Source organism: Malus domestica, chromosome 08 (genome assembly GCF_042453785.1).
Source record: "Malus domestica chromosome 08, GDT2T_hap1".
NCBI lineage: Eukaryota > Viridiplantae > Streptophyta > Magnoliopsida > Rosales > Rosaceae > Malus > Malus domestica.
This window is the reverse complement of record NC_091668.1, coordinates 14,319,505-14,345,794: the sequence shown is the minus strand read 5'-3', so window position 1 is coordinate 14,345,794 and position 26,290 is coordinate 14,319,505. Positions and strand designations below refer to the sequence as shown.

General features: G+C 39.0%; 1 protein-coding gene and 1 long non-coding RNA gene across 2 annotated transcripts; both read left to right on the top strand.

Annotated features, from left to right (window-relative positions):
- The first annotated feature begins 6,978 nt into the window (after positions 1-6,978).
- Positions 6,979-13,248, top strand: LOC103441493 (putative L-ascorbate peroxidase 6). The gene is made up of 7 exons (XM_070826298.1): positions 6,979-7,239; positions 7,373-7,410; positions 11,949-11,981; positions 12,142-12,184; positions 12,273-12,369; positions 12,774-12,857; positions 13,128-13,248. The coding sequence occupies exons 2-7, from the start codon at positions 7,378-7,380 to the stop codon at positions 13,246-13,248; spliced, it is 411 nt and encodes a 136-aa protein (XP_070682399.1). The 5' UTR covers positions 6,979-7,239; positions 7,373-7,377.
- A 396-nt stretch (positions 13,249-13,644) lies between these two features.
- LOC139198339 (uncharacterized) lies at positions 13,645-14,805 on the top strand. Its single transcript, XR_011583752.1, has 2 exons — positions 13,645-13,705; positions 14,376-14,805. It is a non-coding gene; the product is annotated as an uncharacterized lncRNA (long non-coding RNA).
- Positions 14,806-26,290: the final 11,485 nt, after the last annotated feature.

Below are 26,290 nucleotides of genomic sequence, written 5' to 3'. Positions count from 1 at the left end.
TAGGAAAAGATGAAGCCGACGCTAAGGTACACACATCCATTATGGTTGCTCAGTGGTGCATACAAGAAGATATGTCTTTGAGACCATCAATGAAAAAGGTTGTCCAAATGCTTGAAGGTATATATCCTATTCTTAGCCTCCAGCTTCCAACTCAACGAGGTCTCATCTTTATACAAATTTTTTCAAATTGATCAGTGAGAAGAGGACTTCCTCATGACCATCAGACTGCAACAACGATGCCTATCTTTCTACAGTGCGCCTCTCCAGCCCAAGATAACATTTGCTAAAGATAAGAAACATGTACACATTGTTTATCTCCGATATTTTTGTATATTTTTCTCCATTTACTGAAATTTTGTAACCTTAGTTGTTACCTTTTTCTTAGCTCAAGTTCTTTATATATTTCTTGGCATTGCTTTTTCTGTAAATAATGAGTGTTCAATATAGTTGAATATTGCAAAATGAAGTGGAATTCCATTTATCTCTCTCAAGCAGCTGGACGTTTAATGTTTAAGACTCAACAATACATCTCTAAAAACCAAAAACACCCAAAACAACATACTCTAAGAGACAAAGATATAACTTTCTTTGTCTCCCGTTTTCTGTTCCCGCCCCGTTACCATCTCCGATTTGAGATAAGGATTACTCTATTAGGTCTTTCTAGTCCATCATAGGCCAGTAATAGACCTACTTGTTGGAACCTAAATTGCTTCTAGTTCCAAAGATTGAAGGCAGCAAGTGAAGCTCCAACGGATAGTCTGCTATTGAGTCGAAGAAGAAAGAAGAAACAAAGGGTTTTAGAGTTAACGGCTAGTTTCTATTTAAAGTTTGTGTGTGTAAGTGAGTGACAAGTGTACACTCCAAATTAGATCACTTAAAATCCCAATGAAGGGCTAGGATTAAATCTAGAGTAGAGTAAGTGGATTTCATAGTACATGCTTGTCCTTTAGCACAATTTAAAGAGAGGTTTGTGAGTTAGCAATGTACCAAAACCCTACAAACACTCCTATATAAATGAAATTATAGCTGATACAATGGCACAACCTTGTAGCCGTCAAATATCTTTGGGAGTACTCAGATATTGTCTACAACCCCAAAATTCAAGCTTTAAGCCTGCAAATGAAGGGATCCAGTAGCAGTGAGCTAAAATCTTCTATCATTGATGGGGAGAACTATGATTTTTGGAGAATAAGGATGACCACCATCCGAATGGATCATCCAATGAGTTGTTTCAAATACCATCTTTCCAAGGATAGTAAATGAAGACACTGCAAAGGGAGCTTGGGAGGTTTTACAACAGGAATACAGAGGAGACACCAAAGTAAGAAAGGTAAAGCTTCATTCCCTTAGAAGAAATTTTGAATATACAAGAATGAGGGAAAATGAACTGTTGAAAGGCTACTTTTCTAAGCTATTTGATGTTGTAAACCAAATGAAAACCTATGGTGAAGAACTGCCAAATGAAAGAGTTGTCCAAAAACTATTGATTAGCTTGATTAAACCCTATGATTCAATAGTGAGTGTTATTGAAGAAACCAAAGACACGGAAACTCTTAGTGTGCAAGATGTGATGGCATCTTTAAGAGTCTTTGACCAAAGACTTGAAAGGCATGCTAACTCTGCCATTAAGAGAGCTTTTCAATCTCTCAATATTGGTTCTAATAGTCAACCTGGTGCAAGCAAACAGAAACCACAATGAAAGGGCAAGTTCGAAAGATGGGAAGGAAAGGGGTATTAAAACCCTAGATCTAACATTGGCAGCAACACCAGTGAGGCTCCCAAAACCAAATAGTTGTGTAAGCACTATGATAAATCCCATTTTAGGGAGTGTTGGTTCAAGGGCAAGCCTAAATGCCACAAATGCAACAGGTTGAAGCATCTCATAAAGGATTGCATGTCAAACAATGTGCAACATGTGAACTATGCAAATCAAGTGGAAGAAAAAATAAATGTGTTATGTGCATTCAGCGCCAAAGTTGAAAAAAACACTAAATTATGGTACATTGATAGTGGCTACAGCAACCATATAACTGCACATGAGTCACTACTTATTGACATTGACACTGGTTTCACAGGAAAAGTAAAAATGGGAGATGGGAACATTGTTAAAGCCACTGGAAGATGAACTCTAGTTATTGAAACCAAGAAAGGGAGAATACACATAAGGGAAGCTATGCTAGTGCAATTGGATGAGAACCTACTCAGTGTTGGCCAAATGATGAAGCATGGCTATTTCCTACTCTTTGGAGTAATTGTGGTTGAAATATTTGATGACAAGTCTTTCTCAAATCTAGTGACTAGAGTGGAAGTGAAAAACATAAGCTTTTCACTCATTCTGAGGTATTTTGAAGAAATGGCAAAGAAAGCAAGTGTGACAGGTTCAATGAAGCTATGGCACAAGCGACTTGGTCATTTAAACATGACAAGTCTTCAAAATTTGCAAAAGTATGAAATGGTGCAAGGTATACCATAGTTGGATCATTGCACTGAAACCTGTGAAGGGTGGTGTTTGGAAAACATCACAGAGACGTATATGCCACTTGAATTGAGTCACACTGATGTGTGTGGTCCTATGCAAACTATAACAATCAGTGGAAACAAATACTTTCTAACCTTTATTGATGACTACTTAAGGATGTGTTAGGTGTATTTCATAAGGTTTAAGTCAAAAGTGTTCATGATCTTCTAGAAGTTCAAAGCAATCGTGGAATTGCATAGTGAACACCAGATAAAAAGACTAAGAATGAGGAAAGTATACCTCTTTAGAGTTTAATGTATTATGTGAAGATGTGGATTGGAGAAGCAACTCATTGTAGCATACTCACCACAACAAAATTGCATTGCAAAAAGGAAAAACAGGACTATAGTTGAAATGGCTAAGTCAATGATGCATAAAAAGAACATGCCTTATTCTTTATGGGGTGAAGCAGTGTATACTGCAGTGTATTTGTTAAACAGGTGCCCTACCAAAACACTAGACAAAAAGACACCATTTGAAGTTTTCAGTGCAAAGAAACAATTTGTGAAGCATCTGAGGGTATTTGGCTCAGTATGTTATGCTCACATACCTCTATAGATAAGGCAGAAGCTGGAGAAATCAAGCAACAAATGTGTTTTTGTGGGCTATGTTACTAGTGAAAAAAGGTACATGATCTTCAATCTGTCAACTCAGAAGATAAACATATATAGAGATGTTATCTTTGATGAAGACTCCACATGGAATTGGGAAACAAGTGTAAAAAAGAAAGACATTGCCTTTTTACAACTTGATCTCAATGATAGAGAAACAAGACAACCTATTGAGACCTCAATTCAAGAAAAAGTTACAAAGAATATTGAGACACACTGAACTCCACAGCAAGCAAGTATGAGTCCACAATCAAACATGTCACATCCCAGTCTTGATTCCTCCTTAGCACCATATTGTCTACTTTGGGCCTCGACCATGCCATCACGGTTTTGTTTCTGGGAACTCAACAAGAACTTCCCAGTGGGTCACCTATCCTAGGATTGCTCATGCCTGAACTTGCTTAACTTCGGAGTTCCAATGGAACTCGAAGCCAGTGAGTTCCTAAAACGCCTCGTGCTATATGGAGGTAGGATGTAGATATAAGGCATGTCACCCCCTCTCCATTGGTTAATGTGGGATGTTACAATCCACCCCCCTTAGGGGCTCGTCCTCGTCGACACACTCGCACCACACGACAGAATGGCTCTGATATCATTCTGTCACATCCTAATCCCGACTCCGCCGTAACATGATATTGACCATTTTGGGCCTAGCCATGCCCTCACGGTTTTGTTTCTAGGAACTCACATGATAAATTCCTAGTAGGTCACCCATCTTGGGAATGCTCTCGCCCGAACTCGCTTAACTTCGGAGTTCCAATGGAATCCGAAGCCAGTAAGTCCCCAAAAGGCCTCGTGCTATATAGAGGTGGGCATGTACATATAAGGCACATCACCCCTTCTCCATTGGTCGATGTGGGATGTTACAAAACCATTCACAGATTACAACACCAAGCTCTCTAGTGAGATTGAGGAGCCTGGAAGAAATATATGCCACTTGTAACTTTTGTGTAGTGGAACCAGAGACTTATAAGGAAGCTGAGAAAGATAAGTCTTGGAAGAAGGCAATGAAAGAAGAGCTACAAATGATAGAAACGAATGACACTTGGGAACTGGTGAATAGACCAGGTGACAAGTCTGTGATTGAAGTGAAATGGGTGTATAAAACCAAGCTAAACCTAGATGGTTCTATGCAAAAGAACAAGGCCGGATTAGTAGCTAAAGCCTACTCATAGAAACTAGGTGTAGACTTCAATGAAACCTTTGCTCCATCAGCAAGGTTAGACACTATAAGGACCTTAATTGCCCTAGCAACTAAAAGGGGTTGGAAGTTACACCAACTGGATATGAAATCTACAATTCTAAATGGAGTGCTAGAAGATGAGGTGTTTGTGGAACAAGTGAAGAATTTCCAGATAAGTTATACAAGCTAAGGAATGCAATCTATGGCCTAAAGCAAGCTCCAAAGGCTTGGTACAGTGAGATTGACTCTTATTTCACTGAGAAAGGATTTCAAAAGAGTCCAAGTGAAGCTACCCTCTACACCAAAAACAAAAAACAATAACAAGACACTCATTGTATCAATCTATGTAGATGATGTTGTCTACACTAGAGATGATGAAGCTATGATTGTAGAATTCAAGGAAGAAATGATAAAGATGTATGAGATGACAAACCTAGGCCTCTTACATCAATTCCTTGGCATTGGGGTAATTTAAGAAGGAATTAGCATCTTCATTCATCAGAAGAAGTATGCTCAAACATTGCTTGAGAAATTTGGTTTGAAAGGCTGCAAACCTGCCTATACACCCCTAATTGCAAATGAGAAGCTCAAGAATGATAATGGAAGTGAAGCTGTGGATTCTAGTATCTAGAAAAGCATTGTTGGAAGTCTATTGTACCTAATTGCAACAATGCCTGATTTAATGTTATCAGCAAGTCTACTATTAAGGTTTGTGCAGAATCTTACTAAGATACACATGGGGACTGCTAAGAGAGTGCTAAGATATGTGCAAGGAACACTTGACTATGGAATCAAGTATAAAAAAAGGAAGTCAACTATCCTAATTGGATTTTATGATAGTGACTGGGGTGGCAGTGAAGATGATTGCAAAAGCACATCAGGTTATGCATTCACTTTTGGTTCAAGGGTTTTCTCTTGGGCATCAGTGAAACAACAAAGTGTTGCACTGTCCACAGCTAAGGCAGAGTATGTGAGTGCCTTAGAAGCAATAGCTCAAGCCATCTGGCTGAGATTCATACTCAAGGACTTTGGTGAATTGCAAATTAATGCCACACCACTTCTGTGTGACAACACCTCTGCAATCGCCATGACTAAAAACCCAGTTTTTCATCATAGAACAAAGCACATAAAAATGAGATATCATTTCATCAGAGAAGCATTGCAAGAGAACACAATCAAGTTACACTATTGCAAGATAGAAGAACATATCGCATACATTTTCACAAAAGCTCTTTCAAATGATAGATTCAATTACCTGAGGGGATTGCTTGGAGTGACAACCATAACCAATTTAGAGGGGGGTGTTGGAACCTAAATTGCTTCTAGTTCTAAGGATCGAAGGCAGCAGGTGAAGCTCCAACGGATAGTTTGCTGCTAAGTTGAAGAAGAAAGAAGAAACAAAGAGTTTTAGAGTTAACGGCTAGTTTCTATTTAAAGTTTGTGTGTGTAAGTTAGTGACAAGTATACACTCCAGATTAGATCACTTAAAACCCCAATGAAGGGTTAGGATTAAATTTGGAGTAGAGTAGGTGAATTTCATAGTACATGCTTATCCTTTAGCATAATTTAGAGAGAGGTTTTTGCATTGGCAATGTACCAAAACCCTACAAACACTCCTATATAAATGAAATTATAGCTGATGTAATGGCACGGCCTTGTAGCCGTCAAATACCTGCAACATTCCTTATTCATTCTGTCATTTCGAGTCCCCAAGAAATCTAACCAAAACAATGACAAAAGACACCAAAATACAAACTTTATCACTACTTACATGTTGATAAGCTCCAGAGCTAAACCATTGCTCCATTGCTCTGGCGGCTTTGAACAAATTTTATCACGTCATAAGTTAACTTGTCTAATAATACTTTTCTTCCTAACGTTACAAAGGGAGACCCATGTTGAATTGCCTTACTCGTCAATGAACGATACATCCCTTCTTAATGTTGGAAAAGATCCCAAATTTGAATTGGGTGTCCATAAGAGATCCTAAGTTTGGATTGAGTTGACAGACGCCTTTTGAATAGATTGGGTGTAGGATTTCCCATGGACTTGACCACATGGGATGAGGCCCTTTTTCCTACATATATCTCTCTTCTTAAAATGACAACAAACCCATTTCTCATTGGAAATGGATTATATGCCCTCACCTCTCCATACCTTCCTCATACTCTCATGTTTTGTGTAGTCACGGTTAAGCCACGTCAACATTTGCTTTTTGTCTTATTATTTTTATAAAAAAATTAATATAAAATGTTGACATAGCTTAACTGTGAACGCATAAAACGGGAGGAATGGAGAGGGTATGGAAAGAGGAGACAATCCATCTCCTTTCTCATTACCTCGACCATCCATTAGATATGGCGCTAACTACCTCCACCGCCTTCCTCCTTTGCTCCTCAAGCACGTCCATCTCTCCTGCATCTTCCTCCACCGTATTCCCGTTCAACTTCATCTTTCCCGCCAAATCCCCCTCAACGGTGAATTTTCGTGCCAATCCTCTCCACGCCGTCAGTGCAACCACTTCAGGTAAAAGTTAACATAACCCTAAATTATCTGTTTGGTTGGTTGGAGAAGTCAACAAAATCTCTGATCTTTTCGTGTTTGAAGAGATTTAATTTTGTGTAATGTAATTACTGGGTTTTGTCTGTGGCATTTGGAAGGTCGGATGGAAGGGAATATGAGCTTATGAAGAAGGAGATCAGGAAGGTGGTGACGAAGGGTAAGGCCGCCGGCGTGCTTCGTTTGGTGTTCCATGATGCCGGGACCTTTCAAATTGATGATAATTTAGGTGCAGATATCTATATGCGTTGACCTTGCTAGTTCATTGCCTTTTGAAGTTGAAGTAACATCAACTGGAGTTAAGATTCCTACACTTCCTGCAATACCCATTTGGGTCTTGTGGATCGGGGATGCACGAGTGGTTGATGGTACAATCATTTTGCCACTGATATGTTTCGCATTGAAACAACGGATATATTGTCCAAATTTCTTTCAAATGAGGAATTACAAGTGCTCTACTATTACTGTAATGCGTCTTCATGGCTATTGTTAACTTTGCAGGTGGTATGGATGGTTCTATCGTTTATGAACTTGATAGAGATAAAAGTATGTGTTTAGGGTTTAATCATGTATATCTTATTCTTCTCTCTCGGAGGAATATATATAGTTGTACAAGAGGTCCTATAAATCAGGAAACTAGAATCCCAATTCTATAGTATTAATCACACGATTACATACCCAAATAATACACATATAATTCCTGAAATATAGCATTGACTCACGCCAACACTCCCCCTCAAGTTGGTGCGTAGATATCTCTCAAGCCCAACTTGACAAGTGAGTCTTGAAACACCCTTGCAGCCACTGCATGGGTTAACATATCAGCTAACTGCTCGTCTGACCTCATATATGGAATGTCAATCAACTTGACATCTAGCTTTTCCTTGATAAAATGCCTATCCACCTCCACATGCTTGGTACGGTCATGTTGAACAGGATTATTAGCTATCTCCCTAGCAGCTTGATTATCACAATACAATGACATAGGTCCCTGTGGCTTGAATCCTATCTCTGTGAGAAGAATTTTGAGCCATAATAACTCACAAATCCCATGTGCCATGCCACGGTATTCGGCCTCTGCTGTGGACCTAGCAACCACATTCTATTTCTTGCTCCTCCAAGTCACAAGATTTCCTCCAACGAATGTGAAGTACCCTGATGTAGAGCGTCTATCAGTGATGTTCCCAGCCCAATCAGCATCGGTGTATTCTTTTACCTCCAAATGCCCATGTTTTCTGAAAATCAATCCTTTTCCAAATGCACCTTTCAAATAACTAAGTATCCGCATTACCGCTGCCATATGATCCTCACTAAGAGAGTGCATAAACTGGCTTACAACACTAACAGCATATGTAATATATGGTCTTGTAAGCGATAAATAAATCAATCTTCCTACTAACCTCTGGTACCTCTCCTTATTCGTAGGAATTTGATCCTGATAAATTACTAGATGATGATTCTGTACGATGGGGGTTTCTGCTAGCTTATATGCCAACATCCCAGTTTCAGTCAAAAGATCCAGCACATACTTTCGTTGAGACAAGTAAATACCATCACGAGAACGAGCGACTTCAATTCCCAAAAAATACTTCAAGCCACCTAGATCTTTCATCTCAAATTCTGAAGAGAGATGCTCTTGTAATTCATTCATCTCCTCAGTATCATCACCTGTAACCACCATATCGTCCACATAGATTATTACCAAGGTGACTTTACTCCCCTTCCGTTTGATAAACAAAGTATGATCTGCATTCCCTTGTTGATAGCCATATTTCTTCATTGCATCGGTGAATCTTCCAAACCACGCCCTAGGTGATTGTTTAAGTCCATAAAGGGCCTTCCGAAGTCTACACACTTTGCCAGCTCCATTTGGCACTTCGTACCCAGGTGGAAAATCCATGTACACTTCTTCTTCCAGGTCTCCATACAAGAAAGCATTTTTCACGTCGAATTGTTTCAAAGGCCAATCAAAGTTAGCAGCCAAGGACAACAGAACACGAATTGTATTCATTTTTGCAACAAGAGCAAAAGTTTCTTGATAATCAACCCCGAACGTCTGTGTGTACCCTTTAGCTACCAATCTTACCTTGTATCTGTCTATGGTTTCATCTGCTTTGTGTTTGATGGTGAACACCCATTTAAATCGCACCGGTCTCTTCCCTTGTGGTAGTGACACCACATTCCATGTTCCATTTTTTTGCAAAGCTTCCATTTCTACCTCCATGGCTTCTGTCCATTAAGGGTCTCTCAGGGCCTCTTCTACTTTTGTTGGTATCTTAATTCCTTCCATTTTATTCACCAAGGCTTAGTACTTGGGTGATAGTTGATGAGTAGACATGTATTATGCAATTGCATATCTTACTTTTCCATTCGGAGAAAACCTGTCAGGTGGTTTCCCACGATTTTCTCTAAGAGGTAATACATATGTAGCCAAATTATGAGTCTCATTAGATTGAGATGAACGTACCTCATGGATTTCCTCAAGGACATGGGCGTCTACAAGTGGAGAATGAGGGTTATTATCTAATGTGATTGTTTCCGACCCAGTAGTCGCGTCAGTGGGCTGCTCCTGCCGTGACTTATCAAAGGGTTGCTCCTGCCATGACTTGCCACTATAATCAGTGGGCTGCTGTTGGTCAGTACCATGGTGTAGCCGTGGTCCAACAGTGGACTGTTGTTGGTCAATGGCCTGCTGTTACCGTTGTCCATTTTCCCCAGCAACAATTCCATTCGACCCATCTATCTCAAGCCTGGTCAGCTCGGCATCAATGGGCTGCTGCTCCTTTGTCGCTGCATCTGGTAAGTCCCCAAATTCCATATCTTTTTTTGCACCCAAATTCGGTTTGCTTCCACTGTCTTGCCAAGTAGGGATGATATCAAACCAACTATAATCTTCACTTGTAGTCATCTCTCCTGAAGAGTAGAAGAGGTTTGATCACTGAAAAATATTTCATTCTCAGAAAATGTGACATCCATAGTGACATATAGATGTCGAGTCGATGGGTGATAGCATCGGTATCCCTTTTGTTGGCCATTAAATCCCAAAAATACACAATGAACGGCACATGGATCCAATTTACTACGTTGGTTTTTGTGAAGATGCACATAGACCACATATCCAAATATGCGTGGCGATAACTGAAGTGAGGACGGTAAAGTGACATGGTCCACAAAGGCTTCCATCGGGGTGTGGAAATTAAGGACTCGGGAAGGCATTCGGTTCATGAGATAAACGGAATAGGTAACAGCATCTGCCCAATAAGAATGAGGTGCGTGAGCGCCAATGAGAAGGGCGCGAGTGGTCTCCAAGATATGGCGATTCTTGCGCTCAGCCACACCATTTTGTTGTGAAGTTTGAGGACAACTAGTTTCATGAAGGATGTCGTGTTCCTGGAAAAACTGAGAAAGTTCATAATTAAGGTATTCTCCACCATTATCAGACCTGAGAACCTTAAGCGGAAAAGAATATTGATTTCTTATCATCCGGTAGAACTGTTGAAAAATTTGACCCACATCACTTTTATGTTTCATTGTATAAAGCCATGTCATTCTTGTGCAATCATCCATAAAAACAACAAACCAACGAATTCCATGTTTGGTAGCTATTGGGGAAGGACCCCACACATCGGAGTGAACTAACTCAAACGGTACCGTTCTTTTACTGAAACTCAAATGATAAGAAGCACGATGACTTTTTGCCAGAATGCAATCATTACATTGAAGATGAGAGTCTGAAACGCCGCTAAATAAAGATGGAAGCAATTTTTTCAAATAACCAAAAGAAGCATGCCCTAGTCGACGATGCCATAACCAAATTATCTTGATCTTATTACTGTGACCACTGCAGACTTGATTTACTCGGCTTGCGATCACATCATCCACGTAGTATAACCCTCTCCTCTTAGTACCATGTCCAATGATTGCCCGTGTTTGTATATCCTAAAGAAGGCAAAAGGTAGGAAACATTTGCACAACGCATTCTAACTGTTCGGTGACTTGACTAACTGAAAGTAAATGATTTGATAATGATGGAACAAGTAGTGTGTTATGCAGAGATAGAGATGGAGTAAGAGAAATAGAACCCGCTCCCATAACAAGAGCCACATCACCGTTAGCTGTGATGACATTCTCCTTGGGCGGGGAGGTCATGTGGTGAAACAAGGATGCATCGTATGTCATATGGTCAGTAGCCCCAGAATCTATTATCCAACCAGAGTCACGCGTGGTGGATGCCATTAAAGCAGTACCCATTTTACCTGAATCTTCAGAGTCGTCAATCATTGAAATTAGTTCAATTAGGGACAACATTGAACCAAAGTCCTTATCTCTGGCTGCTGCATCCTTACTGTGCTCCAAGTCATGATCTGAAGCTGTGCTACCCCTGGGCCCAAATCGACTTGCTGCAACAACAGTTACGCCAGTTCCTACTTTAGGCTAACTTGCTGCTATAGCAGCCATGCTGTCTTCATCGACCATTGAAATTTTCCCGGTGAGGTAGCCAAGATCGCCAAGTCCAGAAGCATGAATCTCTTTCATCTTCGACCCAACTTCGAAGTTCATATCACTCATCCGAAATCCAAACGGTATGCCGCTGATGTTGGTGGACTCCATCGAACTGGACATAGGTTGGATGGTAACCAACTCTCGAGTCTTTCTATCTTCTGCCATCACACCAGGTTGATCGTGATTTGGCAAGATTAAATTTTGATGTAACTTTGATGATTACAAAGCCACGAGGATTTTGTTTAGTTTCTGGGTTCAAATTTTAAGAACACCAGGATTTGTTTTTTTCTTATGCAATCTTTGAAGAATGCACGGCTTGGGTTTCACTTGTTTTAGGGTTTGGGAAGAGACAGGCCGAAACCTGCTCTGATGCCAAGATAAAAGTATGTGTTTAGGGTTTAATCATGTATATCTTATTCTTCTCTCTCAAAGGAATATATATAGTTGTACAAGAGGTCCTATAAATCAGGAAACTAGAATCCTAATTCTATAGGATATTAATCACATGATTACATACCCAAATAATACACATATAATTCCTGAAATATAGCATTGACTCACGCCAACAGATAGACCAGAAAACAAAGGTCTTAAAAGTCCTTTCAAGGCATGCCCCTTCTTGACTTTATATATAGATGTGTGCTGATTCAATCTTTTGGTTTCCATCGAGTTCCCAATTTTTAATCTTTTGCATAGTGATTGAGTAAACAAATTATTTTATATGATCTTCTACCAGCTAACTCCTCGGTGGATTGAATTGTTGGTAGATTCTAGAGAAAGCAAAGAGTGAGGTGGATGCAGTCAACCCAGGTTTTCCATCTACTAGATACGTTTGTCTAGGTTTCAGTAGTGCCGGTGTTTTGGTTCTGAGCTAACATGTGGGTGTTTCCAAAACTAGTGTCCTGGACAGACATGATTGCTGTGGCTGGAGCAGAAGCAGTTTCAATATGTGGAGGTCCAACAATCCAAGTCCCGTTGGGCAGACTAGATGCAAAGTAAGATGCATCAAGGGGAAAAAGCCAACATCATGCTTGAATCTTGCTAGTGTTAACGCAAACACTATAAGGAGAAAGAAAAAGAAAAAAAAAGAGTTTCTAATTCTTGTAGGAACATCAATCTAATGCTACCAAAAGCTGGTAATTCCTATTTTAAGAAATGATGTCGTGAATAGCTACTTCTCTCTATCTCTCATATTTTTCTTGTTTTTTATTTATTTTATCATCAGGGAGCGTGATCCTGAGAGATCGCACTTGGTGCGATGGCAAGTGCCTACGCCCATGAGCGGTAGGTCTCAAGTTCGAGACTTGGGAGCAGCCTCTCCATAAATGGGGGTAAGGCTAGCCGACATTCACCTCTCCCAAACCCTGCGTAAAGCGGGAGCCTTGTGCACTGGGATCAGGGAGCTTGATCCTGAAGGAAAACTGCCTGAAGAAACTCTGGATGCTTTTGGTCTGAAGCAAAGCTTTCAAACAAAAGGCTTGTCGTAAGTTCGTATATGTTAAAACCTTTGCATTTGGTGGACGAGGTGTGGTTGTTTCGTTGTATTCAAAATAAACCAGATATGCACGAAGATTATAGTCCTTGAGATATCAATGGACATTTTGTTGATAGATTTACTTAGTTTCTGCATTTAATTGATTTCTGTTCTTGTTATATGGTTATAAGTAAACCACTTTATCAAACTTTATTATCCTTGACTTGCCTTGGTACGTACGGAGTTGAAGGGAAACATGACCTTTTATATTTTTTTCAGAACTCAGGAACTTGTTGCTCTGTCAGGAGCTCATACTATTGGAAATAAAGGTTTCGGGAACCCAACTGTTTTCGACAATACATACTTCAAAATTCTGCTTGACAAAACCATCTTCAGGTAAAATAACAGTAACATGGATATAAGGTGCATAATAAACGAGGCCTAAAAGAAACTCAGCCCAAGCTCCCACTATTGGGGAATTTGTGTTGCAACACGATAACTGAGCAACAATAGAAACATAGGAATACAACGGAGTAATGAGAGTGAGAGAACTTTCAAATTTCTGTTTAATCTTCAATGAGATTATTTTTTTTCATTTTGATGCACAAGTATGATTGATCAAATACTTGGTTAACAAAGCCATTGTTTTTTCTATCATGATATCAACGATAGCATGGAAAAAAAGTATCGTGACTTATACACACGGCTTTGAAAATCCATGACTTGATAGACAATTATTTTCTCTTGTCAAAATATCAATTTTTGTTGTTCGATTCCTGATTCTGTTCTTTGCATGCAGGTAGCATGATTGGCCTTCCCTCAGACCGTGCACTTGCCAAGGATGATGAATGCTTAACGTCTATTTCCTTTCAAAAACTTTAATCTGCACTTTTTTTCTGCCAGTTGAAGACTCGACCCAGTTACTCATACACGTATTAAAATGAATATTATCTGGTCAGAAGACTTCAAAGAAAAAGAAAGAGCCATTATTTAAAACAGAAAAATCTAAATTCAATGAAAATAAATCCACAAGCTCCTCACAGTAGTTGGGATAATTGTGATCATTCACAATTTCCATATGCAAGAGTTGATATTTCTGCTTAATATTCTACACTAGGAGAGGAATTAAAGGTTTTGTCACGGTGGGTTGACGCAACAATTGCGAATGTTTTAGAACGATGGCCTACTTCTGTATTACTATGATCTAACATATCTTGCATAACTGCTTGATATGTCATGCTCCAGCGATCAGAAAGTTATTAGAAATTTCCTGATCCATGCAAGCAAAACACATACGTTTCTGAAATACCATGTGCATTTTATTTGATTCATGCTACGTCTGATTTCCCACTGGTTAAACCTGGACTACTTTCACCCTTTTCCGGAAGAAAATAGATATATAATTCTGTTGCATACTTAGCCATCAGCTTAGAAAAATGACAGAGTAGCCTATGCTCTATGTTTATGTACGTGTAGTATCTGTTTCTTATTCATATCCAACTGAAGAGAATCTTGCTTCCTGCGCAGCTGGATCACAAAGTATGCCGAGGACCAGATACGTTCTTCAATGATTTCAAGACGGCTTATCTCAAACTAGTGAATTCAGGAGCCAGGTGGAAGAGCTTGTGAAATAATTGCAGAAGCGAGCAAACTTGACGTTTATGACGCAGTAATGGAACATAATAAAGAGATCAAGAAGCGAAGCATTGGCAACAAGGGCTGAGTCTTGCTAGAATGAAGAATTAATTAGCTGCCACTGTTAATTGAATGATTAGCTGACAGATAAGGTGAGACCCCAAGCAAGACTTATCTTGTATAATTAACATTTATGTCAAATAATTCAGCCAATTCAGATATGAAATAACGAATTTTTGGACTACAAGTATAGCTACATGATGTGAGAAAGCAAGGTTATTAGAGCTATCATAAATTTATCTGTGCATGACTCATTTCCCTTTGAACGAGTGTTATTTGTATCACATTTACTTACCGCTTTTTTATCTGACCAAAACCTTGAGTATGAGTGGAGATATATCGCCTTCTCTCTTTCTGAGCATGCAACAAGGATTAATACTCTGGTTATACAATAGAATCCCTCTTCTCTATTAGAGACCAATGGAATCAACATGCTAGACCCGTGCGATAAATTCAAATCTAGTTGAACGTCTTAAGTGTGATCGCTCTATTATGCAGTTCTCTCACACCAAGCTGGGGCCCACGTGTGAGACCCACATTCATGTTTCACCCGATATGAAAGAGCTACAATTAATCACACACGAACTGTTATGTGTTTTAAGAACCTCTGTTATCTGCTTGTGGTTGATTTCTCAACGAACACCAAAAACAAAGAAACTAAAAAGAGAGTAATTATATTAAGAGGAGTTGTTATCCAAAAAGTATGGTGGTGTGCTTGTGGGTCAAGCAACTCTTAAGGGTCGTATTCGAGCTTTGATTCAAATTTTTCCATATAATAAACAATGCAAGAATACATGTATAAAGGAGGCGCTGAAAATATATGGACATCTCAACTCCACTTTCATCTTTTATTTTATTTTGTTAATTTGACTAGCTCTTGTCTTTGTGGTCGCCAATTAATGGTTCTCGTTGATGGGAACCAAATAGCGGCATCTTCGAAAGAAAAATAATATTGCAAAATAACATGATAAAAATTGAATTGTTATCTAACAAAATGTCATTCTACTTTCTTTATTTCTAAAAATATACATAAAGAGTACAGTACGATATTTTTTTTTTTTAATCAAACAATAAATTTGTTAAATAAGATATTAGATTAGAGAGCCGACAGGGTTCGTGACACACCCCGACCCGGAATGTCCACTAGGACTCTAGATCGAGCTGTGCTGGCCGACACCTGGAGGGTGACGAAACCATAAAGTATGATGATGTGGAAAAATGTGAATAAATTTAAACCTAAGAGTGCCTAAATACAAGAGTGCGCTGTGAGCGGAAATGAACATTTTTCACACGTGACGTCAGAGCATAAGTAAAGTACAGTAGAGTGGATTGAAAATCATAACATCGAAGGTAATCTCTAATACCAAGACTTGCCACGAATCTTCGACGATAAAAAAGCTCAGCTAATAAAACCTGGAGGGTGAAAACAAAACAAGGGTGAGTGGCCCTAGAAATGAAATTTTAATAGAAACCATCTAAAGCATTATAACCCCTCACTGCAACAACTGTATAGTTTCCAGAAAATCATACCACGTATCAATGTGAAACCAAAAGTATATCAACAGTAAACCATAAATATACCACAACACAGCATCTCATCAGCAATATCAATAATCATGTGATTAATAACTCATACTAGCACGCAAGTTGGAGTCACCTATAGTGACCTGTACGACTTATCCATATCTCATCACATATGCTAGCTCATAAGTCGGGAGTCACCTCTATTGACCTGTACGATTTATCCATATCTCATCACATATGCTAGCTCATTAGTCGGGAATCATCTCTAGTGACATGTATGACTTATCCATATCTCATCACATATGCTAGCTCATTAGTCGAGAGTCACCTCTAGTGACCTGTACGACTTATCCATATCTCATCACATATGCTAGCTCATTAGTCGAGAGTCACCTCTAGTGACCTGTACGACTTATCCATATCTCATCACATATGACATGTACGACTTATCCATATCTCATCACATATGCTAACTCATAAGTCAGAAGTCACCTATAGTGACATGTACGACTTATCCATATCTCATAACATATGCTAGCTCATAAGTCGGGAGTCGCCTATAGTGACCTGTACGACTTATCCATATCTCATTAAGTATACCTGCACACGAGTCGAAACCACCTAAGGTGGTCTGTACAACAGGACTGGGTGTAAATAAATATGCTCAAGTGCTACGATCACGTGAAGACTGTGCGAATAATCGCGGGTCACCTATGAGTCGGAACCACCTATAATGGTCTATACAACAGGCATGTGCACCTACCTTAAATCCAAGGTGAGCATAAGGTGTTGGAGGTGAACATCACGTGAAGGACTATGCCTTGGCCACGGGCGGGAGCACTAACACCAGGGTGCAGGTTTATGAGCTCCACTCACGTCCATTCATCAATAATTATTGTTCAATCATATCGACATTATATACCCACCTTGACCTCCATATTGTGTGCAACACTATGCGGATTTGTACCGACTTACATACTAAAATATAAACTAATTATGGCATGGCATTTATAAAACGTAAAACCACAATTTCTCGTTTCTTCACACGTTGATTTATAATCAACATTTAATCACCAAGACGTAAGGTTAAATCTCACATTTTTCACCAGATTCCTTCATATTGCTCAATTTCTCAAACAAGGCTATTGTCTTAATTATTTAGTCTCATTTATGATATAGCTGCATCTAACGTTTCATTAGACTGCCTACGTACACTAATCAGTGATCAAGCCATTCGTAGTTCGCATTAGCACTTCAAAGCATTAACAGTAATTATATGCAATAATCAATTTCTGACCATTTGTGGAATTGTCAATCATATATATATATATATATATATATATATATATATATATATATATAAAATATACGATAGAAAGGAAAAGACCCACTCATCTGAGGTCCATGCCACGACTCCCTAGCACCCATGTCGAGACATCACGAACCATCGTCGCCTATGACCAATTATCAAATCACATCTTAGAGTTCTGACCGATAACATACATAATTTACATAAAACACATCCCTACGTAATTCAATTCGGAAGATTTGCATCACGGATTTCCGATCCGTTGCTTCCAAAGACTCACATTAAACTTCTAGAACAACATCCTAAGGTTTCATTATGATCCAACGGTCGGATCTTCGCCAATTGCCCAAAATCAAGTGGCAGTCAACATTTTATTTTATGAATTACAAATCCAATTTAGGAAGATCCATACGTCGGATTCCCAATCTGTAAGTTTCTATGGTTCTCAAATATTACTTGCTATAACATATTAAAGTTTGGTGACAATCCAATGGTCGGATCGTCGATTCATATAATGACCTATTAACGTAACGTAGAGAATTTAGATTCTAACAATCAACCTACGTCATACAATTACCAAAACTGAACTCAAAGCATCTAGTTATCCTAAGAATAACATCGACGGCCCCCTGGCCATGCGCTGCCGCACCAGCTACCGCGGGTGGCAGTCGGCCCCCTTAGCTCGCCGGAAAACTCAACTATTTCTAAAAATTGCCAAAAATTACAAGAATGAAGATCTCAATTAGTAGAGTAACTTTCATACCTGTGACCAAGGCCAATTTGGCCCGAAAAGACTCCAATTTGCCTCGAATCCATTGGGAACCCTAGAAATGGGTGTTCTTGATTTGTCCCCAATTCGACTCTGACGCTCCAACCAATGATTGGGCATTGTTCTAGGCCTCAAGGGAAGTCTATTGGTGGTGACAATTGGAAGAGATTGCTTCAGAAATGGAAGAATCGACACAAGACCTGTCAGTGTCACCATCGCCAAATGTCACAGATTTGACCCAATTTCCATCGAATCTTGATAGAAGAATGAAGGGGAAGAGGTATGGTGATGATTGCAAGTGGAAATAGGATGAAATTCGCCTGAAAAACGGCTCGAAACTGTCGAAATTCCACCGGTTTCAAAACCGAGTTGGCTGCGTGTAACACCCCGCCCCTGAAAATATTTATTTTGTTTATGGGGAATAATGTTGATGATAGGCCCAAAATAAACTCCCGCTTTATTTAGCAAAGTTTAAATCACGATTCTCTATTTAAATTTCTTAATTCCTCCTCATTAACTGTAACATATCTTAATCACTATGGCATGTGCCTAGATTTTTTATGCGAAATATATAAGCACACAAATTAAACCCTATTTTTATCAATTGTAGCAAAGTATGTAAGTAGGGATCATTCTAGGCTGGGAATTAGGAGGGATTGCTAAATCACTTGAAAACTGACTCAAAACGTAAAAACAAAGTTTAAAACACTAAACTAGATTCAAAGAATGCAAAACTAAACTCTAAAACACTAAAACAAACCAAAAGACTCAAAACAGCCCAGAAACACTCAAAACTGCCTTAAAAACACTTTTTGGGCAGTTTTGAACACAAAACACAATTTGGACGAAAATAGGTTGTAACTTGACTCAAGACACTTAAAACCACAAACTAAATTGATTTCTAACTAATCTAATACTTCAAAATAAATGGGGATTTGGTTTTGACGAAAATTGAAAACAAAAACAAAACTTTGTAAATTGAATAGATTCTAAAACGAATTTGATAAAAGTGAATGGATGGAAAGCTAGCTAAGGGGTTCTTCTCCACACATGTCACACTTGCATACAAACTGATTTCCAATTGCTTCTCAATAAACCATGAATTCCCAACGCCCCAGATTAACCGTGAATTGCACTAATTAACCCTCAGATTTTCCTAAAGTTATCGAATTGGATGAATTACATACGACAACCCAAAGCATTCCTCACAAGTTCCCTGCATGAATTGCATAACAAAGATACAAGCAAAGATCATTAAATTCTATGAAAACCATAAGCATTGGTGAGACACTTGTTACTATGAATTGCATGAAACTTATGCCAAGAATTTACTTAACACGATTGTGATCAACAACCTTTACTACTTTCGAATATAAGTTCATAACGATTAGGTGAAATTCCCTTATATCCTAGCATCAAACTTATGCATGAAAATTAAGCGTGCACTCTCAACCAACACACACAAATCAGTTTTAATTCATATAGATAAGTAAATTGAATTCACAACTTATGAAACGCAATTAGAAGTAATCAAATCATATAGCAAGCATAAACATGGTTTCGAATCCCCCCTAGCCAAGGGGGGGTTTAGTTCCTCATACGCACAAAGTAAAGATAAATAAGTTTAAACATTGAAATCCAAAGAAAGAGAACACCTAAAACGCTCCAACTTCGCAGCAGGTGCATCCACGATTCCTCCTTCCTCATTGCTGCGGCACAAAGATTTTGGATAGGTTTTGGGTGGTATTTGTATGGGGGAATGGATATGGAATGGTATGGTAGTGGTTAGGATTGATGGGTGGTGCGGCAAGAGGTGTTTAGGGGCAGGAATTATGGAGAATGGTGTTGGAAAGCTGCGGCAGAGAAGGGAATGAATTTCTGCCGTGAATTGTGAATTATGAGAGGTGGTGTGTGCGGCAAAGGGTCAAACAATTATATATATAGGCACCTAAAACCCTAGCAAATCAGATTAGGGCTTCTAGAAAGCCAAATCCATCAGGAAATAGGTTTAAACAATCAGAATTTTCAAGGGAAAAGGCCTAAAGGTGCGGCAGATAAGGGATAGGGAGGATAAGGCTTCTAGAATGCCTTGCAAGGCAAGGAACAAGGGGTTTCTAGAAGGCTAGGTACGGCATGGATTAAGGGGAAAAGGATAGGGCTTCTAGAAGCCCAAAACCAAGAGAAAATAGACCCTAACCCACGGCAAGGATAAGGAAATGCTCTCCAACCTTTCTTTGTGTCTTCCAACGCTTAGGAACCTTCTAATGTTGCTGAAACTTAAGGCCATTTAGGTTTAGGAAAGATCAACCCAAAATAGCAACTTCTAGGCTTAACTTTCCTACTTCAAGTAGGAAACCTTGTTTGGGTAGGAATCTTCATTCTTCTAGGAATCCATCTTCAACTAGGAATCCCTCGTGGATTAGGAATCCTTTTTCAATTATGACTCCTTCTTGGACTAGGAATCCTTCTTGGACTAGGAATCCTCAAATCTTCAAATCTTCAATTTCATCCAAACCTTTTGTTCCAAGCATGTGATATTCACTCCAAGCTCACTTTTGCTCCAAAAAGCTCCAATTTGCATCTTTTTGTATAATATGCCCTTAAAACCTGAAAACACATGAAAATAGCTTAAAAGACTACTTTAACTAAGAAAACATAACAAAAATGCATAAGAACTAGCTACCTAAGGCGCATAAATATGCTCCTATCAAATTCCACCACACTTAGCTTTTGCTAGTCCTCGAGCAAACAAAGAACAAAAGACAAACGAAACAAAACAAACAAACAAAACATAACCTAAACCTTCCAACGTTTGCCTTAGGGATTTCCAATGCACATGACATATTAAAAAGCATCATTCCCACAGATTTTAATCATCTTCACACTTAAGCACATACTTAATCATAGTCACTACATACTAGCTCACATTTAACCAATTAAAACGATGTTTTGAATGTAGTAACATGCCTTAGAGAATTTGCTCAATTCCTTACAAGATATGCACTCAATTTTCACTCAGATTTTCTAACTACACACCCTATACTAGTTATATGTGAGAAGATTGATGTAGACATAAAAACAAACACTCACATATATATATAACAAAGAAAGCATTTTCTGGAGTTAATAAGCATTTAGATATGATCTCATGAATGGAATGCTACTACTTAGATGCTAGAACCAGTGACACCATATGCTCATACCAATTCTAAACTCCACAAATTGAAACACACAACACTCAAGATTAAAGTCAAGGGTTGTAACGGGGCTTGGGGTATTGACTAACAAAGAACGGATAGGGATAACAAAGGTTCTTTAAGCAATAGCAAGCAAAGCAATGAAAGCGAAACTTAGAATTCACTTTAGAACGCAGAAATCAACTTCTAAACACAAGGGAAGATTCATGCAAAACTTAGGGTCGAATTCAATGTTTTGGACCCTTTCTTCAACAATCAACACTTAAGAGTTCATTTTCACATCTTTTTCAACTTTTTTTCATATTTTTCACAACTTTTCTTTGTTTCCTTCTTTTCTTCACGAATTTTCTTTTTCTTTTTCTTTTTTTTTTCTACCCGTGCCTCATTAAAGACTTTGGCACTCACATACATCCCTTCCCCCACACTTGTTTTCTGCAAAACATTAATCAAAAGGAATTCATCTTGAGTCATGCTTTACTATGCTTCAAGAACAAGGGTATGGATGGTCCTAATCTAGGCTAGGTAAGGATAATGTGGGTTAACAAACAATATAGGCTAAACAAGGCTCAATGAGGTTAAAACCTACAAAACAAATGAACATGGGGGACACGGCAATTTGGCTTAAATGGTGGTCGCTACACAACTTCATCTTGAATATGTGTTATACAAATCAATAGCATGCTTTGAATGAAATGGGCATGAGTTCTAGTATTTGGAACTAAATGATGAAACGCCTTCTAAGTAGTAACCAAGCAAAGAATAATGAGGTCATGCAACGACTTTAGAAAACAACAATGCACAGATTATTAACTCTCCAAATAAACGTTTAGGCTCAAGTCTCACAAGGTTGTAGCGTTAGTTTGAGTTCCTTCCTTCAAGCATGTTACAAAAACTAATTTTTTCCTTTGTGATTACATGTGAATTCATAAGTTATAACCACAACCAAGCATAAACCAAAGAGTAAAAACAGCAAGGAAAAACATTGGAAATTATGGGTGATAAAACCCTACGAATTTGCATCAAAACACTTTGGTTACCCCCCCACACTTAAATCAAACATTGTCCTCAATGTTTCAAGCATAAACTAACACAAATAACAAACCAACAAACAAACAGCAACTAACATAATAAACATGGCAAAAACGAAATAAACAACAAAGAGAAAGGTTTAGAAACGCAAATCTGGAATTGGAGTGAGTCCTTGGTCTCTCTTTGTTGCATGCATGGGTTGCCTCCCAAGTAGCGCTTGCTTTAACGTCGTGCAGCTAGACGATACTCCTTTGAGGCTTCATTGGACCCCACGACATGGAAGGGTGCTTCCTCTCCAACCTGTCCTACAAACCACTTCATGCTTTAGATCTTTGAATGGAAGAGGATAATGATCCTTCCTGATTTTTGTGCTTTACTTCCCTAAATCAACATGAACTCTCCCACCACTTTGAATGCACCTAGGTACCTGCACCAAACAAGGTAACAACCTATTATTCGAAATGGGAATTGAAAGTGGAGAAGATGGCTCACCCATGTGCTGCAATGAAGTGGTAGCACATTGGGTGAATGCACAAGGGATACTCTCGGCCAGATTTGGTGATTTGGAGGTTGGGACGTGCTCCTTGTGCTTTAATCCAAGTCCCTCCTTGATTGTGGTGCGAGAAACATCTTTCATGATTAGCATTGAACATTCATGCCCTATATTTTCAATTACATCAATGGCACAACAAGAACGAACATCATTAGTCTTCTCAACAGATTCAGAAATCTTAAAGTTAATCATATCACCACCAAATGCCATGGTTACTGCTCCCTTGGCCACGTCAATCTTGGTTTGAGCCGTTTTCATGAAAGGTCATCCAAGTAAGAGTGGTGATGGTGAAGAGTGGCCTGAATCCTCCATATCGAGCACATAGAAATCTGCAGGAAAAATCAAGTGGTCTACCTGCACCAAAACATCTTCCAACACTCCTTTTGGATATGCATTAGAGCGATCAGCTAATTGAATAATCACACCATCATTTTTAAGTTCTCCTAGATTCATAGATGCATAAACAGAATATGGCATGACATTAATTGATGCACCTAAATCTAGCATAGCATGCTCAAATCTAGTATTGCCAATAACACAAGGAATTGTAAAGCTACCGGGGTCTTTGCATTTAGGTGGCAGCTTCCTTTGCAACATTGCAGAGACATTTTCGCTTACATGTACCACTTCTTTCTCTTGAATACACTTCCTTGTTGTACAAAGCTTCTTCAAACACTTGGCATACTTCGGAATTTGCTTAATAGCATCAAGGAGTGGGATATTGACATGCACATTTCTAAACGTCTCCAGAACATCTTTTTCCTCCTATTCGTTCTTGGCTTGCAAAAATTTACTAGGGAAGGGTACATTTGGAGGAATAACGTTAGAAATAATTGGAATTGGAACTTTCTTACCTGATTTGGACGGATTGGATTGATTATGGGATGTAGGAGGCTGTGGCAAGGGTGCTTCCTTCCTTGTCGTGGCCTTGGCTTGGTTTTCCTCTTCGAATGTCAACTTCTCGTCCTCTTTTTGGGCTGATTTAGATGGTTGTGGATCAGTGCCAACTTCTTTTCCACTCCTTAGCATGATTGCCTTGGCAGATTCAAAGCCTCCTTTCGGATTTACAACGGTTGAACTAGGAAGTTTTCCTTGTTCTCGGAATTGGCCCACAAACTTCGCAATCTGCCCTACTTGCTTCTCCAACTTGTCTACCTTCTTGTCCTTAATTTGCATACTCTGCGCCATAGAAGTTAGTAATTGAAAAATCTGATCATTATCAATAGAAGAACCTGATTTGTTTTAGGCAGGTTGTGCTTGGGGTTGAGTTAGTGCAAACGGCCTTTGATAGAAACCCGAGGGTTGTTGCTTAAATGTACTTTGGCCTTGTTGGGGTTCTCGCCATTTGAAATTTGGATGATCCCTCTATCCCGGATTGTATGTATTAGAAAAGGGATCATTTCTGGGTTGATTTTGATCTTGAAAACCAATAGCGTTTGCACTTTCCCAACCTCCATTCTCAATTAGTTGAGGGCATTGCTCCGAGAGGTGTCCTTACATAGAGCACACGCCACAAACCTTTGGTCCTTGCATCTTGTTTCCTTCAACAACCTGTGACACAAGAAGAGTAAGATTAGCCAATTGAGATTGTATTTCGGAAATTGCACTTACCTCATGCATTTATTGTTGCCGTGGGGTGCTTCTTTGTCCAACACCTTCGTATTGTTGAGCGTTCAACGCTCGATTAGCTATCAAGGTCTTTGCTGCCGTGGGAGTCTTGTCCACCAAAGCTCCTCCCGCTGAGGCATCTAGCATTTGACATTCGATTGGTAGAAGCCCCTCGTAGAAGTATTGTAGAATAAGCTCCTCCTTCATTTGATGTTGTGGACAAAAAGCAACAAGAGATTTAAAACGTTCATAATACTTAGGAAAAGACTCACCTTCATCTTGTTGAATTCCACTTATCCTTTTTCGTAGGAGAATGACTCGAGAAGTTGGGAAAAACTTCTCCAAGAAAGCCCGTTTCATGCTCTCCCAAGATGTGACAGTTCCGGGAGCTAATTCATACAACCAATCTTTCGCCTTTTCCAAGAGAGAAAAGGGAAAGGCCTTCATCTTCAATATGCTCCCATCGACGTTGATTGAAGTCATGCTTGAACACACCACCTCGAATTCTTTCAAGTGCTTGTTAGGATCCTCCATGGACAACCCATGGTACTTCGGAATGTGGTGTAGCAAGCTTGACTTCAACTCGAATTCCTCGGTCTTTCCTTGGGCAGCCGCGGGATATTGAATACATAGGGGTGCGGCATTGTCCAATCCCGAAGCCGAAAGCTCCTTGATTGTACAATTGTCTTGTGCCATGACTTCCTCTACTTCACCCACTCTTGCCGTGGGTTCCTCTTCTTCAATCTCAACTTCGGCTTCTGAATTTGAACTTGATTCACTAGGTTCTGGATTCTTCCTTTTTCGTCTCAATTCTCGCTCGAAATCGTTGTCAAAGTCCAAGATGTGTTCACGAATCAGATGAGAACTCCGAGTCATAAACTAGAACCTAAAACGAGAAAAAACAAAGTCAGAATCTGGAATTAATTAAAACAAACTGAAATAAAACAATCCAAGGGATTAGCAATGTTACTAATCCCCGGCAACGGCGCCAAAAATTTGATGCGAAATATATATGCACACAAATTAAACCCTCATTTTATCAATTGTAGCAAAGGATGTAAGTAGGGATCGTTCTAGGCTGGGATTAGGAGGGATTGCTAAATCACTTGAAAACTGACTCAAAACGTAAAAACAAAGTTTAAAACACTAAACTAGACTCAAAGAATGCAAAACTAAACTCTAAAACACTAAAACAAACCAAAAGACTCAAAACAGCCCAGAAACACTCAAAACTACCTTAAAAACACTTTTTGGGCAGTTTTGAACACAAAACACAATTTGGATGAAAATAGGTTGTAACTTCACTCAAGACACTTAAAAACACAAACTAAATTGATTTCTAACTAATCTAATACTTCAAAATAAATGGGGATTTGGTTTTGACGAAAATTGAAAACAAAAACAAAACTTTGTAAATTGAACAGATTCTAAAACGAATTTGATAAAAGTGAATGGATGGAAAGCTAGCTAAGGGGTTCTTCTCCACACATGTCACACTTGCATACAAACCGATTTCCAATTGCTTCTCAATAAACCATGAATTCCCAACGCCCCAGATTAACCGTGAATTGCACTAATTAACCCTCAGATTTTCCTAAAGTTATCGAATTGGATGAATTGCATACGACAACCTAAAGCATTCCTCACAAGTTCCCTGCATGAATTGCATAACAAAGATACAAGCAAAGATCATTAAGTTCTATGAAAACCATAAGCATTGGCGAGGCACTTGTTACTATGAATTGCATGAAACTTATG